This window comes from Tasmannia lanceolata, unplaced genomic scaffold (genome assembly GCF_043159265.1).
Source record: "Tasmannia lanceolata isolate RefF3 unplaced genomic scaffold, GAP_Taslan_0.1 ptg000011l, whole genome shotgun sequence".
NCBI lineage: Eukaryota > Viridiplantae > Streptophyta > Magnoliopsida > Canellales > Winteraceae > Tasmannia > Tasmannia lanceolata.
The window spans coordinates 27,536,729-27,553,905 of record NW_027518688.1 but is presented as its reverse complement, the minus strand read 5'-3'; the positions used below and the strand labels follow the sequence as shown (position 1 = coordinate 27,553,905).

The following is a 17,177-nucleotide window of genomic DNA, read 5'->3' as shown; positions in this document are numbered from 1 at the left end:
TATTGTTGGGACAAGTAAAAACCCCATGGAAAGTGTTTTTTTTTTTTTTCGTGTTTTATGTGCACTCAGGATATAAATGTATTCGGAGATGACTGAACTTCAAATTTGCTTTGCAGGCGAAGTTGAACAATTGGAGCTGTTAGAATAGTTGGTTCCAGATTGGATTTGCGGAAAGATGCTTTCCAGTAGCGATTTTCTTTATTGGTTATTTTTCTCCTTTTTCTACTTTCTTCGTTGGTCAAAGCAGATCTTTTGGCAAACCTGAAAATGCTTTGCATTTAAAAATACAGAGTCTTAGGCTTTATTTGTTTGACCTTCTCTTCCATGAAGTTCTATTCTGGAGGTTGTTCCTCTCTCTCCCCCCAAAAAAAAAAAACTTTACAAATCGCTGACTTTAGATAAGATACATTGGATAGTTCAGAAGAGTCAGGAAGTCGTGGTCGTTCTCGGAAGAATTCGATGACTTGTGAGGGGGATGTTTTTGGGATTGAATACGATGAAGATTTGGGGGCAACCAAAGATATGTTTCTAGCAATGGCGGCAAGAGACAAGGAAGAGAAAGATGTAAGAGCAAAAGAGGCTGAAAAGAAGATTGGGGAGGGGGACTTAAGTATTAAGTTCTTCTTCCAATTCAGTCTTTTCATAACCTTCTGCCGTGAATTTAGGATTAAAGGGAGGAAGATTTTTGTGTTGATTGTTTGGTAGTTTAAAGGAGTCTTAAAACTCTCGGAAGAGGCCATAGGAAGAATGCTAGTACGGAAGGTTCATGATAAGTTTGAGAGAGTCTTTGGCTCTCCGCTTCAGGAGTTGTTCTACTTTGATTGAGTTCGTCTTGTTCAGTATCCCTGAGGAAGCACGTGAGTGGATGAAACGATGAAGATCTTAACTAAAGCTCCAATTTCTCAGGCCTGGTTATCTTAGGTACTACTTCGATCATGGAAGCAGTGGAGTAGCTGTTTTGAAATTGATTCCCCTTAGCTTGAGAAATTCCAGTCTTTCGCTTTGGGTGATATCCTCCTTTTGTACATGTACTTGCCCTATGGTGTTTTGGAGAGAAGAAGAATTCCTTTTGGGTGAGTGGGAAGGAGGTTGGGGAATGTTTTTCGCTTGGGGTAGCCATGAGGTCTGTAGTTTTGTAATGTTGGTGGGAGTTGGTAGGTTGGATGAGTTATACTTTATCTCGATGTAATTATGAGTAGTTTTTACTTGTTTCTCTTGATGGTTCAGGAGTATACTCCTGGCCATAATACTGTGTAAATGCAAGCCGGGACCCTTGCTCCCCATTGTAATTTCCATGGTATAAGTATTCTTTGTCATCTTTCAAAAAAAAAAAATCAGATACATTGGAAGTATTTTGCTCACTTTCTCATACATCACAGATGGTGGGCCTTTGCTGCAAATTACAACCTGAAAACACCATCCAGTACTTGTGACATTCACTGAGTCGACTGGGCTTGCTCAGGACTTTCAGTAGAGTTAAAAGGGATAACTACATGTTCTCGAAAACCTCGAAAACATTCAGGTTACTCAAAACCACAATCAAGTACTTGAGAGTCTCAATTGAGTTCTGAGTTGAGAACATGTGCGATGAGAGTTCAGAATAAGCATCTTTTAACTCAAGATTCGCGATTGAGTACTTCACTGAGTTCTGGCTATATTCAAACTTGGAACTTCTTTGAGACTATTTGGGTTTCAAGTTTCTAACCATAGTTTGGAACTTATGATTATCTTCTGTTCATAAAAAAAATATGCTGGTGGAAATTCTCTCAAGAAACGGTCACATACCTTCTCCCATCTCCTAAAAAAGCGGTTTTCCCAATTCGCGTTGCCCCTTTTTCATGTGTTTCCGCATGCGTGAAGAACTACTGTCTCTCTGGATACTGGTTTTCTCCCATGTTATATAGTCCTTAACACCTTGCGGTTAGTATTTACAGCATCAAAAGAATGTCAAATCCGTATTCTATCCTTGCAACGCTTATAGAAGCTGTGCAAACAGGTTGCAGCATTAATATTTAATCCTATAATCATTATGTCAAAACAAGTAACTTTTCTGATGAGCTTATATTTGATGTATGTGCTGATTAACTGAATGACCATTTTCCTTATTAGACTATCAAGCAGCATTGAGATGCTTGTAGAGAGATCCTTACTAGACTATGGTTGTCTTTCAAGTTCATGATCTGGATGCTGGACATGCTTCTACCAGTAGATATGCTGTGTTTAGTGCAGGGAGGGCCTTCAATGGGCCTATGCATGAAGGCAAATGCCCAGCAGAGCGAGGCTTTTATGTTCCTTCCTGAAAGACACTAATGGACCCCACTTCTGCCTCTTGTGCGTGATTAGATCCGTTGATCCAAATGGCAAACGACGTTGATAAGATAATCCTAGGCCCTTTGATCTATTAAAACCTTTTATAGGCCCTGTTTGTTTTGGATTTTGAGAACTGATTGTGAGTCCAAAACTGATTATTGGACTCGAACTTATGTTTAATTTTGAGTCCAATTATCAATTTTTGGACTCACAATCGGTTCTCAAAATCCAAAACAAACAGGGCCTATGGTTTTGCCAGTTTAAGATTATGACAATAGATTGTAAGTACGAAAGCAATTATTGGACTCAAATTTAAAAGTAATTCTGAATCCAATAATCGGTTTGGCACTCACAATCTGTGGTCATAATCTTAAACTATTCCCCTTTTCGCTATGTAGGTTCAACCGTTCAACTACCTTTTGATGTTGGGCCCTCTCATTCCCTTCCAAATCTAAGGATCATAGGGTTGAGGACCTCTTCATACGAATCTTTCTATTTCCTCTTAATACTTCGACCCACTGTCTCTTGAAGCCTTTGTAGCTGTTCCTGAAGATAACTTTTTTTAAAGGGACCGACTCTTCCCTTAGTAACTCTCAGGGTACTTACCTTGCTTTTGCATCTTTTAATACCACAAATTCTACATTAATGCTTGGCGCTTAGCATTAAATCACGCTTTTCAGCTTAATATGTTCATTATGGGCTCTCTTTACCCTATCGTGGTAAACTTTTATGAATAATCTCTTTAAGAGGGAGAATACTAAGGTCATGTTTGGTCATGGGCAGTTAGTTGTCCATTGGGATTTTGCTTTGAATTTTTATAAGCTGCCGAGGTTTGTGTGTCTTTGTGGAATCGTGGCTGGGACCCTTGTCTGTTCACCTAACCTTGAAATGAAACACGGGATGTGATATGTTTCCCCCTTTTCTTACATTGGACAGCCCCCACTAGTGTTTTTATGACTGCTGGTTTTTACATTAGAAGAGGGTATCCCAAGTGAAAACAAGGGAGCCAACATATCATTTCCCTTCTAAATATCATAGGCAGCCCATATAATTTGTGCAATCCCTCTACCGACTGAAGGGTTAGGATTAAGGCTGTCAATTTTGGCTCGGGCAGAAGCTCGCTCGAGCTCGGCTCGAACCCTTAACGAGCCGAGCCGAGCCTGGCCTAACTCGGGCTCGTTAGGCCAGGCTCGGCTCGTTAATGCTCGTAATTTCAACATAATCTCAAAAATGCCATATGTAATGTCAACATCACCTGCAAAACGTAACATCACCTGCAAAAACGTACGAGGGTGGTATAAATATATATTTTTTCCTGTAATTGTCATAACTTTGAGCATTATTTTCGTGTTTTTTTTCTTAATTGTCATAACTTAATACATTTTCTTGGTAATTTTTCATTATAAAATCAGCTATTTTGCTTTTTTGTTTCTATGGAGATGATGGAACCACTGATTTTAAGTTGTGGCCCAACCTATGAAGTGGGTACCACTGTCCTTTTTAAAAATGTATGATATATGACTATGAGAACAGCAAACCGTCCATTTGATGAGAACAGTGGGTAACATAGGATTATCCAAACCGTCCATTTGATGGGTTCTAGGTTGTGCCCCCAAAATTCATTTCCATAGTATGATCCTAGCCGTCCGATCAATAGAGGTCGTTTGATTAGGCAAACCAAGAAACAACAGCAGCCAAAATGATTTATCCGGGATTCCACGCAACAAAACAGCAACCGCATGAATCTCCGTCGTCTCTATCCATCCAGAGAGTAGTTACACTGCACAGTTCAAACCTTCCACGTCTCTACCTCTGCACTCTTCTCTCTCTCTCTCTCTCTCCATAAATTGCCATTTTCTCTCCCTCAAGGCCCTCAAATCTGCACATCTCATCTCCCACCTATTCCACACAAAAAATAGCAAGAAAAAAAACCCATTTGATCTCTGTATTTTATCAGCAGTTTCTTTCTCATAGAAAAAAATGGCTTCATCTCTTCCTCAAAATCAAATCCAGTCCATCCTCGATTCCGCCCGCCCATTCCTCCGCGGCGAGCTCGAATCCATCGACCCAAATCTCCCCTCCCTAATCTCGGTCCTCCGCTCAGTGGGCGCCGGAGAGTGCTGGCACAAGCATGGGACATTCCTTGAACACCTGATCGACATCTACAAAATCCTCAAACTCTGGAAATCCCCCGATTCCGTCGCCCTCTGCGGCCTCTTCCACTCAGCCTACTCCAATTCCTACGTCAATCTCGCCATCTTCGACCCCTCCACCGGCCGTGATGTAGTCCGCAGCCTCGTTGGCGGGTCCGCCGAGCGCCTAATCCACCTCTTCTGCATTGTCCCACGCCAACCCATCATTCACGATGACCTTCTCTTCCATTACTCCGACAAAGAACTCGTCCAACACCTACAATTATCTGAAATTTCGCTCAGAAACGCCAAGGAGAAGGGACTTTTCTCGTCCGAAGAAGGTTTGTGAAACAACCAATTACTCCGAAAACTTAAGTTGTTAGAGTTTGTGTTATTCACGTATATAGTTCAATACTCGTGTGGCCCTTTTTTTTTTTTTTTCGGGTCGTCGTACACAGGGTTGGCTGGCATTACACATGATTTTTTATTATCATGGAGTTATTAGGTTTTACCTGTGAATTTTTAATATCTAGGAGTTGTTGGGTTTTGACTCCGACCTGGGCCGTGACAAACAACCACTTACTCCAAAAGATTAAGCTGTTAGGATGTGTTAATTAATCATTTATTCTCAGCAGGTTGGAGGAAGAAACTACAGTCCATCCTCCCAGCCCAAGGGATTACCGTCAAGCACATCAAGACGGGGGAGGACATTTCGGTGTCAAGGCGGGTCATGGCCGTCTTTCTACTCATGACCATGGCGGATTTCAGTGATCAGCTCTTTGGATTTCAAGATCAATTGTTCGATAATGCGGATGGGCGGCTAGAATTCTCCGGGGACGAATCTGCCACCACGTTGTGGCCGGGCGAAGGGAAGCCTGGGTTGTGGATGAATTCAATATCAAGGATGGGCGCTCTGTATAATTTGATTGTGAGAGAAGAGGAGATTTTCATTGAAGAGAGGAAAAGGGGTTGTGGGTCTTTCTCCAATGGTAGTTTGAAACATGATACTGATAAAGATGATAGAGATGAGGAGATTGAACTTGTGATTCCACCTGTTTTTGAGAATTGTAGTAAGGTTTTGGATGCAGGAGAGCAGAGGGTAGCCAGGGATTTGTATTGGGAAGCTGTTTGTGGTGGGACCAAGAGAGGGTTGGAGGTTGTTGAGGAGTTGCTTTTGAAGTGTGTTGAGAAGAACCCATTTGTTGGGGAGCCTCATGTGGTTTTGGGTCAGGCGTATTTGGCAAGAGGGAGGTTTGAGGAGGCTGAGAGAGAGGCTGAGAAGGGTGTTAGGTTGATGTTGGAGTGGGGGAGCCCTTGGGATAAAAGGATGTCTTGGGAAGGATGGATTGCTTGGGGAAGAGTCTTGCTCATGAAGGCAAGGGAGAAATCATGGCCTAAGACAGCTTGGGGAATCCTCAACCTAGGCCTCGTGAGGTGATTTTATGTCATTTCTGTTTTGTTTCTGTTTTAGAGTTGTTCTAATTTTACAACATGAAGCACTAGATAAGCCACTAATTCCTACTGTAAGTATGCAGTGGCATTTTCCCAAATAAGAGAACAGTGAGTTCAATCTATATATCATTCCTTCCTATATGATATCACAGAGTTTTGGCCATCAACCATCTAGTAGGCTCCACTCTAAAGATGGTTTAGCCTAAGGAGTAAAACTAATGTCATGTTTGGCAAACATGAATTTTTTTCCATGGCATAATAATTTATTTAGTGGTGAAAAGTGACTTGAGAGGGCATGGGTGAAGCGCGGGTGGGAGAAGAAGAGACTTGAGAGGGTATGGGTGAAGAGAGGGTGAAAGTGGCTATAAGAACAAGGGAAAAAAATAAATTGTATTTTGTGTGGAGTTCTCTCGCTCATTCTTTTGAACTCTGGTATGCTATTGTTCCATGGAAAAAAAAAACTTATGGTTTCCAAGCATGGCTTAAGCCAATGATACTAATCATCCAATTTGTGTCTTGCAATTAAATGATTGATTGAAGTTAGGGTTCGGTCGACATTTTCAAGTTTTAGGCTAAGGCATCTCCATGTTAAAGCCAACCACATGTATGATCGAGTGGGTGGACTTGACCTCAGACTTGTATGGGTGCATATGTACACCTGGGCAGTCATGTAAGAGAAAGATATGACCATATTAATGAAAGACAAAGAAAAGGCCAAGAGGAACTTAATAATTAAATAAATATACCTAAGTGTCTGGAAGATGATGCAGCATGGAGAATTTGTTGAAGAACAAATCAAGATGGAAGATGACATCTATTTATTAAACACACTATGTACACTCTAAATGCGATCTGATGGTTAGTTTTTGTAAGGAATATGAGTTACTCCCTTACTTGAAGTCTTAGTGTGCATTTATTTATGCTCGCCATAGAACATTACATACCAAACTCCGATTAAAATTGGATCACATGTCAAAATCAAAGAAAACTAGTAGGTAAAGAAAATGGTTTAATTCTTAGGTCTCCCCTTTGCGATTATGAACTACCGAGTTATTAGTGCAGTAAAACAGTAAATCAAAGAGAGAATTGTAGTGAGAGCAGCTGAGCTGCAGTGAGTTCCTTCTGGATAAACAATAGCCCATCAGTATATTGCTGAAATCTCGTGGAAGTATCATTATTAATGGCTTTCCTCCTAGTTTTTCTTTTTTCCTGTCCTTGGCGGTCTCTGCTCTTCTTTTTCTAAACATTATTTCCTCATGTTATGCAAGCAAGTCCATGATCATCTACAATGAAACACACATTTACATAGTTCACCTCTGATCAGAAGCTGTATTTTAAAGCCCACGTTTCAGCGAGCTTTTGGATGGATAATTTAAGAAAGGATTTTTGTGTTAAAAAGCTGTATTTTCACGCCACCTAGACGATTGATCTCGGAAAGGGAAACGGGGGCCACTATATCACTTCCTATTTTAAAGCCGGCCGTCGTTTCGGCAAGGCTTTGGTTAATTTAAAAAGGGGTTTTGGCATTAAAAACCTGAATTTTCTTGCCACGTAGCCCGGATGCCGGAGACTGTCCACGTCAGCATGAACAATGAAACCCCCATCCTGCTATATTATAATAGACTAGTTGCTAAATTGATTCTCCATTTCGATGCATGTTAAGTAGAAGTGGAAGGAAAGTGAAATGACATCATGTCCCACGTACAAACAAAATATAGGGTCCGTTTGGACGCTTGGAGCTGAATTGTAAAGGGAAAAAAGTACGCAGCCGACAAAGAAAATGAAGCAATGGAATAAGAAGGAATCAAAAAATTTTCGGGGGAGAGATGTATAGGCAGAGAAATTTGATCAAGAGCAAGGGAAAGGATTGCAAGTGTGGGTTTCTGATTAATCAATTATAATCTTTGTAATTTTGTTTTCTTACCCTTGGAAGGTAGTGACTTTGCTTGTGGGCGGACTTAGGCTATTTGGGGTTCTACGTCTTCCACATGAAAGCAAAGAATTCCACATCGGAAAAGTGGATGGATGTGGATGTGCTTATAAGGAGGCTTGGGCACCCTCCCCTTAATGGCTAAGCTTTTTTCAGGTTGAGTTCTACCCGTGCCCCAACAAGTGGTATCAGAGCCGGGGCGTGGTAACCTTGGTGTGTCTCTGAGGATGGAAAAACTTTTAAGGGTAAGTTCTACTCGGCTCCCAACATAGAATCTTAGGTGCCGTTTGGATACGTGGATTTTAGAATCCGGAATTTCTTCAAAATTGTAGCTAAGAGACAGGAAAAGAAGCGGACCAGCAGTCGTTTTTTACTTCAAAATTGTAGCTAAGAGACAGGAGAAGAAGTGGACCGGCTGTTGTTTTTTACTCGTTTTCTACTTCTTGCCCTTCTTTCTGTCAAGAAGAGAGTAGCAAACCCTCCTATATTTTCAGGTTTTAGAAATCTCAGGATGCAAGAGAGATTTTTAAAACCTGAATTCCTCATTTAACATCCGAGAAACGCTGTCAGAACAGCATATAGCAGCTTGATCTTGAACCCTCATTTACACTATTTTCAAACTAAAAACCTGGCGTATCCAAACGGCCCCTATCCTAAATTCTAATACACGGGCGTTATGGGTGCCGAGCGAATCAGTACATGATAGTGTAGAAATGGGTCCGAATGAGTGTCTATGAGTAAGGAGATTAAAAGTGAGTTTGTTTTTAGCATTTTCCAAGGGAGATGAGGATGAAAGCAACAAAACAGAAGCAACAAAACAAAGGGTATGGGAATGCCAGCTTCCACTTCCAGCAGTGAGTAAAAGCAAAAATGAAGTTCTCTGCCAACACAGATGATAGCGAGAAGTCGATCCTCGGCAAAAAAAACACGTGAAAAATCAAATCTTCTTCTTCTGTCACTGCCACCACCACCACACTTATCCCTCAACGTCAACTCTGCTCTCCCACCATTTATTTTTCTTTCCCTAATTACCCCTCCTCTCACCACAAAATGCCTCCACGATTATGATTTATGACTGAACAGAAACGGATCCTTAAATTCTGCCTTCCGCTAAAAGACCAAAATGCCCTTGTGATCAGGCTTTTGGTTCTTTGATAGGATGAGAAAGTTCGGAAAAGACAAAAGTGTCCTTCTACTGACTCTATATCATGGGGGTATTAAAAAACATTAAACACTCCCCTTTATTTTAGACTACTTTTTTGAGGACCCCAAACAAACACAGCAACTGTTTTGATATGTTTAAGCCTATGGGAGGAGGTGTGGGCCAGGAGCAATACCTGGGGCAAATCTGAAACAGTGAACGGTCAGGATGACACACCTGTGTCGCTAATCATGTGTATCAACGGTTTCAATCATAGTGAGAGATTTTCGACCTTCATTAATTTGAAATTAATGTAACGAAAGGAGGGCAATTTTGTAACTAGAACAGCAATCATGTATATGTGTACCATAGGATTATCCAAACCGTCCATTTGATGGGCCCAATGTAAATGGGTTGTGCCCTATAAAATCATTTCCATAGTATAGGAGCAATTTTCCTTGTTATACAGAGTATAGATGATCCTTGATTGCATTAATCATTGGATTCATGGTTTTAAATTTCGGTTTCGGACCCCACCAAAATCGAAATTTCGGCTCCGGCCAAACCACAACAACACTATTTTATTCAATATAAATTTCGGCCCAAATTACCGAAATTTCAGTAATTTAGGTCGAATTTCGGTGAAATATTATTTTAATTAAAACAAAAACATGTTTTTGGGTGAAATTTTGGGGAAAAAAATGAAATTTCGACTGAAATTTTGGACGAAATAAAATACCATTTCGGGTATTATTGATTTCGGTAGAAATTTAAAACCATAATTGGATGTGCCTTACGAAAATCACATGAATCACAATATAACTGGGTTTTTTTAGGAAATGGCGTGAGAAGAGGAAAAAAGAACTATCAGGTGGTTGAGAGAATTTCCCTTAGAGATAATTGATTTAGTGACACCAAATACAAGGTAAAAATGCACACCATTTTCCTGTGAATTTCTTTTCTTTTCTTATTCCAGGCTTTAAGTTTTAACAAATATGAAAATTGGCAATCAAAATCATTTGAATTAGATAAATTAGGTTGGGAAACGGAGGGAACTATATGATTGTTGTTAATTTTGAGTGATATTATCATAAATTGAAGCTCCCTCTAAGTAAATTTAATAGGATTGGTTCAAGTTATTCTTTTCCGGAGAAATTATATGATGAATGGGCGTATAAACACTTACTCATTAACCCATCCTTGATATTTGATCCAACAGCGGCTCACTTTTTAAGAATCTGCTGATCGATTACGAGTTTATAGGCCCATTTATCACTTAATTTCTCTTTTTTTACATGTCTGAAAAAAATATGACATTTCAAGAAAATTCCTGCAATCCAGATAGCAGTATGAGTATTTTCTCGGACGAAAGATTAGTGGGAAAATGTGTTGGTACGCGGATATATAATAATTCCTCCTGCAGAAGAGAATCCTAACCATCTGATTTGTTTGGCCACAGACTGTCTGGTCTTAGAGAAACATGACTACAAAATGCACACGCACAAGATTACAATTGAGACGTTTGGTAGTGTACTTTGGCCAATTTTCACCATCCTTTTCCACCTTGAAATATCGAAATAGAAGGGAAGGGAAGGTTGGGACTGTTCATCACGTGGGCCATAGTCAATAGTCAATCCGATCGTACAATACTCAAAGCCTTTTGAACATGGCATTCTAGCCCCAACGGATAAGATTATCGGATTGGAATGATTTTTTTGAGCCATGATATATCCATTTTGTCAGGATGAAACGATGAGCGGTCCAGATCATCTTATTGCATTTTGGCTGAAAAGATCTGATAGGGTCTGTTCATCTTTCTGATGAGATAAGTCTAACCTGTGATCATATGATCCTATTCCCGTGATGTATTCGTTTATTATTCCTCAACAAGAAGCTAAATTGATTCTCCATCAGGATGCATGTTAAGTAGAAGTGGAAGGAAAGTAAAATGACATCATGTCCCAAGTACAACACAACTAATAAGTAATATTTAGGTTCCGTTTGGATGCTGGGAGCTGAATTGTAAAGGAAAAAGTGCGTAGCCGACAAAGAAAAGAGATGCATTGGAATAGGAAAGAATCGAAAATTTTTCGGACGAGAGATGTGAAGGCAGAGAAATTTGATCGGAGAAATTTTAGAGCTAGGGAAAGGATTGCAAGAGTGGGTTTCTGTTTAATCAATTGTAATCCTTGTAATTTTGTTTCTTACAACAGAACATTATATCTTTGCTTTGTGGGTGGACGTAGGCTGTTGGAGGTTCCACGTGAAAGCAAAGAATCCCACATCGGAAAAGTGGATGGATGTGGATGGGGTTATAAAGGGACTTGAACACCCTCCCTTTAATGGCTAGCTTATTAAGGTTGAGTTCTACCTGGGCCCCAACAAGTTGTATACCCTGGTGTGCCTCTGAAGAGGGAAAAACATTTTTAAAGGTGGGTTCTATGCGGCTCCCAACATAAGCATCTTGGCCAAACCTCGTGAATCTTAGGGTTCATCTTGTGCTTGTTGACTGATTTTCTCAACAAAAAGGTGTTAGCCTTATCCCGAATTCTAATACATGGGCGTTATAGGTGCCCAGCGAATCCAAGTACAATGATAGTGTAGAATTGGTTCCGACTAAGTGTCTTTTAGTAAGGAGACTTTGCTTTTTAGCATTTTCCAAGGAAGGTGAGGATGGGCGCAACAAAACAAAGGGTATGGGAATGCCAGCTTCCAGCAGTGAGTAAAAGCAAAAATGAAGTTGTCTGCCAACAAAGATGATAGCGAAAAGTCGATCCTCGGCAAAAACACAAGAAAAATCAAAATCTTCTTCTTCTCTCACTCCCCCCTCCCTCAACGTCAAACTCTGCTCTCCCACCCATCTTTCTTCTTTCCCCAATTACCCCCCTCCTCTCACCAGTCACTACAACAATACATCGAAATACCTCCAGCCTCCACTTACTTTTACCCTCTTTATGAAGAGAAGGAAAAGGTGGATTATGACACCACAACGGAAACGGATCCTTAAATTCCACCAGAATCCCCTTTGTTGGTTCTTTCCTTTAATAAAAGCCCGTCATCTTTCTTTTACTCTGCATTTAATGGCGATGATCAGGACCCCGGTCAAAGTGTACGAGAGAAAGTTTGCAAAAGACAAAAATGTCCTTCTACTGCATCTCCACAACTCTCTTCTTAAAAACGTGTCCTTACAGATCAAACCATCTTCATCATCTCCTAAACCTGTCTCGGTCACTTCACGTCTCTGATATTATGCTTAATAAAAGATTTCCAAAAAAAGGTTTAGGAGGAAGTTTGTGTGAATCTTGCAGTGACTTAGATTGCATTTATAATCAATATTTAATCACAGATTCACAATTAAATATAAAGTTGAAGAACAGTCTATATGTAAATCCAATTACTCTACTTTGGAGTGAACATTATGAAAACTACCTTGTGGATATGATTAGAGCCGTCTTACCCATGGTTTTACTAAAATTTCAGACTTATCAGAAACCGTCGGGCGAAATTTGGTATTGCTGCATGAAATCCCGTTTTGTTAGGACGAAATTTCTGCAAATGTGAGAAATCTAAATCTAAATCTTGATCTTGTGGGTGTCCAAACGTGGCCTTATTTAATTCCTAGGCAAAGGAAACTGGTCTAGCAAGCTACTAATTCGGGTGGTATTTCATCTTTTACCACTATAGATGGATCCATCAGTCTATATAAATATTGATATAAGAAGAGTGTCAATACCAATATTTTTCTTATATATGGGCTGATATATCTTGATATTTAAAAGGAAACAATTTCAGCAGTACAATGTTTTAATAAGATGGGTGGAAGCATTTTTGTCGTTTAGTATTTGAAAAGTATTATTTTTTTCGAAGTTTTGAACAAAATTTCGTTCTCATCATTTTGCCCCCCATGGAAACTGAATTTCGGCCGAAATGGTATACAGCATTAAAAAAATTAGGGATTTGCTAAGGTCCATTGCAAAAGGCTTTTCGCGGCTGGTATGTCGCACTTCAGACCAGCCACCTCGTGAATGGAGACAAAAGCATGGACGCTAGCAATTCCCAAAAAATTATATTTTAGTTAATGCCGAATTTTGGGGAAAATGCTATATAGTAAAAAAAAAAAGAAATTGATTGGGTTGAATTTCTTCAAATTTCGGATGAAATATTAAAAAATTCAAAATTTCGGCCGAAATCCAGTACTGGTGATTTCAATTTCGGTGTTGATTGAAATCCGAAATTTTGATCGAAATTTAAAATCATGATTATAATTTATAATACACAGTGATGCCCCCCAAAATGGAATAGTAGGTCTGATTTGATTGATCGGAACCGTCCATTTGATAAACATTGCTTTGAATCTTGTGTGGCATAAAAATATGGGCAATAATTCAATCTCAACATCAAAGAGCATGTAATTTTTGTCGTTGATCAGCATTATTTTTTGAGCCATCGGAAGGTAAATAAATGAACGGTTCAGATCAGTCAGAGACACGTTGATAGAAGCCAAAAATAAGGAAAGATTGGAGTAATAATTATAGAATTAAAACCCAATCAAAGTCTTGGAAAAGTGTTGAAGGGTATTGGTAATAAATGGACTTTCCTTTTGCTGGTGAAACGAGTGAATGAGGGGGGAAGAGGGGTGGAATTTGTTATACTACGAAAGAGAGCTATCAAGAGCGGCAATTGGGTAAATACAATAAAGAGAGTTGATAGGGACCTCTCGTCTCGGTTACCAATTGCCTTCTGATGCGACCGGCGTACTCGTCGCTCGAGGCCGGACATCCCTGCCATCAACGGCCCACAAAACCCGAACCCAATTTTAAATACCGGAATTTGAGCTCCCCAAGGCAATAACCCCATTTCTCCTCGCTCAACATTTGATCTTCTCTGTGTTTCTTAAAAATGATCTGGACCCTTAATTTCTTACTGAGAGAGGCCCCATGCTCTTATCTGATCATCCAAACTCCCTGATTAAGCCAATCAGGTATTCATAAATACACCAGAGGGGGTGGCCCGTAGGGAAGAAACTTAGATATATTATTCAATAATAACTCGTGGATGTTATTAACTTAGGCCAAAGTCCAAAATTCACACCGAGTTTCTGAAAAGAAGAAGGTCAAACTTTTTTTATATTTTACACTGTTCTCTTTGAAAAACCGCCTCTAAGTCCAATCACCCCTCTCTATGTGACCACAAGCCTCGTTTTGACAGCGCCGTAGCAGCAGTGACACTACTGTAAAAGTAAAAACAAAAAGATAAAGAAGCTCTCTCACCCCCTCGACTTGCACAACAAGCTAACCCACTTTTACCTTTTTAAACACACACCCCCACGCCATGTGACCACCCTTTCTGAGCTCCAACCAAAAACACATCTCCTTTTACTCTCCTTCTCTATATATAGAAACCCCCCATCCTTTTAAATTCTCTGTTTCTCCAACACTTTCAAAACAACAGCTTTGAATATTTTTGTTTCTTACTTTTTTTCTCTTTAGAAATGGGGACGAGGACGATATCAGCATTGTTGGAACCAACTGTGGTATTCGACTGCGGGAAAAAGCGATGCATTCACTTGTTTTGGAGGGTTCGAGCTGAGATTCGGAGACAAGTGAAAGGGCGTTCGAGGAGAAGGTTTAGCTTCAAGTATGACCCTTTTAGCTATGCTCTTAATTTTGATGAGGGTGGCTCTGCTTTCCTTTGTTGACTTGTCAATATATAGTAGGAATTAGTAGGAGTACTAAGTGTTCTGTCTCTTGGGCAGTTCCAGGTTTGTCTGTTTGTTTGTTTTGTAAATGGAGTTTTTGAGGGCATTTTATTAAAGAGAAAGCTTTTTGATGTTACTGGGCTCTCTTCCTTTTACTCCTCCGCTTCTCTATGAGCTTGTTAATGGTGTTTTTAATTGTTTTAGACAAATAGGAGATTTGGGTTTCTGTAGATAGTTTAGAGAGAGAGAGAGAGAGAGAGAGAGAGAGTACTGTTACAGATAAGCTGTGGCCAAGCCATTTCCTGTTGACCAAGAAATAAGCTCCAGTTCGATTTCCTTTGTGGGTATTTGCCTATTTGAAAAATAAATGTTTGTAAGAAATCTCCTTGCCTTCTTGCTTGTAAGAGGTCCACAAAATCCAGCTTTTATTTTGGCTTTCTTAATGGTGCTTGAATTTTCAGTCATCTGTTTTGTTCATTTGGATACATCTCGTGCATTTGATTCTTACTTCCGAAACCACGACAATGCTCTTTCGTTTTTTTTTTTTTCGGATGGGTAAGCTGGGGTTTAATGGGGACCCCTACCGATTTATTAGATAAAGAAAAAGTTAGAACAATAAAAACAAACCAGCCCAACTCGGAACAAGCGAGAGAAGGGGAACCAAGGCTATACAAAAATGAGCGACAAGCACTAAGCCTTAGAGAACCAAGGCTTTACAAAAATGCTCTTTCGTTTTTGGGAGAGTGAAATGAGCTATGGCCTTACCTTTGCTGGGTTCGAACTTCAAAGGCAGCAAAGGAAATGCGATTGCAAAGGGCAGTTACCTTATTCCCTAGTCGAAATTAATGGAGCCCATTGGGCTTGCAAGTGCCAGCAAATTTAAGAACTGTGGGCCTTAGGATTACCCATTGGGCCATTAAGAATAGTTTTTCTTTTCACTGCAACGGGGAGAAATTAAGCTTGTGGTATCGTTCTGCTTTTGTTATCTCCGTTCCGTAAGTCACCGTATTGGACTGACAAAATATTTACTGTAGTAGAAATTAATGGAGCCTTTTGGGCTTTTAAGGGCCAGCAAATTTAAGAACTGTGGGCCTTAGGATTCCCATTGGGTCATCTTTGTCTTGTTTTGTTCGTTCTATGTATTGGGCTTCGGGACTGGCCCATGGACTGTTGTCTGAATTCCAATGAGTTGGATGGTTAACACTGTCTAACCGATATCATTTGGCCGTGCTACCATATGAACAATCTAGATCTTTTATACAATACCATCTAGATCTTCTACACAATACCATTGGAGACGATTAGGAAAGAGACTATAAAGTCCAACTTTCTTCTCCCTCTTTGCAACAATGATGGAGCATGGGTTGTGTTGTTGTGCAAATTTAACTTGGAAGTTTAGTTAAATTTTGCATTGTTATATACTCCCACATTTGTTTAAAATAATATTAACTAAATTTCAAGCCTATATAAAGGAGATTTATAGAGGGAAGTGATATATCCGCCTCTTTTGGGACACCCTGCAACATTGTACTTGGCAATCAACCTATTGAAATCCTTCTGACGCAAAGTACATCAGCCCCTCTGTAGTCATTGATACACTGTTGGTGGGTGTCCCAAGTAGCCCAAAGGGCCGGATATATGACATGCAGGTCTAATCACAACAAAAAGTATCGGCTTTGATATCGTTGATTAGCCATTGCCTCAAAAATGGGCCCCATAGGATAATCCTAACCTTCAATTTATGGACGTTACTTAAAATGATTAAGATAGTTCTAGGGGGGGTGGCCTATTGGGCGAAAGATGTATCCATGTCGAGGATGAGTACATGAATGATATAGATCATCCGTTCAAAGTGGGCCTCCTTGTAGCCCACGATAACCGATTGGATCTTAGAGCCGTGGGCTCAGATCAAGGGTCCACACCTAGTATCATGTTTTACCGAATCCTAGCAATAGCCCTTTCGGTCGATATTTGGGTTGGAATTGAAGAATAACCAATACCAGTATCATTGAAATATAAATGGGGCATGGCTAATCCCTAATGATGATTCTCAACAGGCAAAAATCTTGAGGTTTTGATGAAGACCTCTTTCGCCTGAAAAAGAGGCATCATGTACTAGCACACAGATTTGAGTTTGAGGAATATCTCCCTACTTTTTTTCCCATTTTCTTTTACAGTACTAGATTCTTCATGCTCCTTCCGTTTGTGTTATAAGTACAAGAAGTGGAACTAGGTCTTTTTTATTTCTTTGTGTGTTTCAAAGGTGGTTCTTTATTCATATCTTTATCTGTCTAGGTAGTAAAAAGATCAGTTTAGAAGAAGGTTAGACTTCCTGCCAATTAAATTTGATATCTCCCCTCTCCACAAACCCCCAACGGTTTCTGTGAGAATGGTTCGTTGGTTGAGGATAAATTCAACCCCTATAACGTTTTTCTTTGAGGGAAAGAGCGGGGGGGGGGGGGGGGGGGTTACTTTATCCGTCCCAAGGGGGGTTATTATTCCCCTAAATTTGTG

At 40.0% G+C, this 17,177-nt stretch overlaps 1 protein-coding gene across 2 annotated transcripts; it reads left to right on the top strand.

The window, feature by feature from the left end:
* Window positions 1-4,081: 4,081 nt before the first annotated feature.
* On the top strand, window positions 4,082-6,016 carry LOC143886888 (E3 ubiquitin-protein ligase). 2 transcript variants are annotated; one of them, XM_077391056.1, is made up of 2 exons: window positions 4,082-4,783; window positions 5,075-6,016. In XM_077391056.1, the coding sequence occupies exons 1-2, from the start codon at window positions 4,291-4,293 to the stop codon at window positions 5,878-5,880; spliced, it is 1,299 nt and encodes a 432-aa protein (XP_077247171.1). In that variant the 5' UTR covers window positions 4,082-4,290; the 3' UTR covers window positions 5,881-6,016. The 2 variants fall into 2 exon arrangements, with proteins under 2 accessions (XP_077247171.1, XP_077247172.1); XM_077391057.1 differs by having other exon boundaries at window positions 4,095-4,783; window positions 5,078-6,016.
* Window positions 6,017-17,177: the final 11,161 nt, after the last annotated feature.

What these genes read in the sequence shown, in the direction of transcription:
- LOC143886888 (XM_077391056.1), top strand. Translation starts at nt 4,291, where the DNA reads ATGGCTTCATCTCTTCCTCAAAATCAAATCCAGTCCATCCTCGATTCC. An exon ending in ACTTTTCTCGTCCGAAGAAG is followed by an intron (nt 4,784 to 5,074) that starts GTTTGTGAAACA and finishes ATTTATTCTCAG; the next exon opens with CAGGTTGGAGGAAGAAACTA.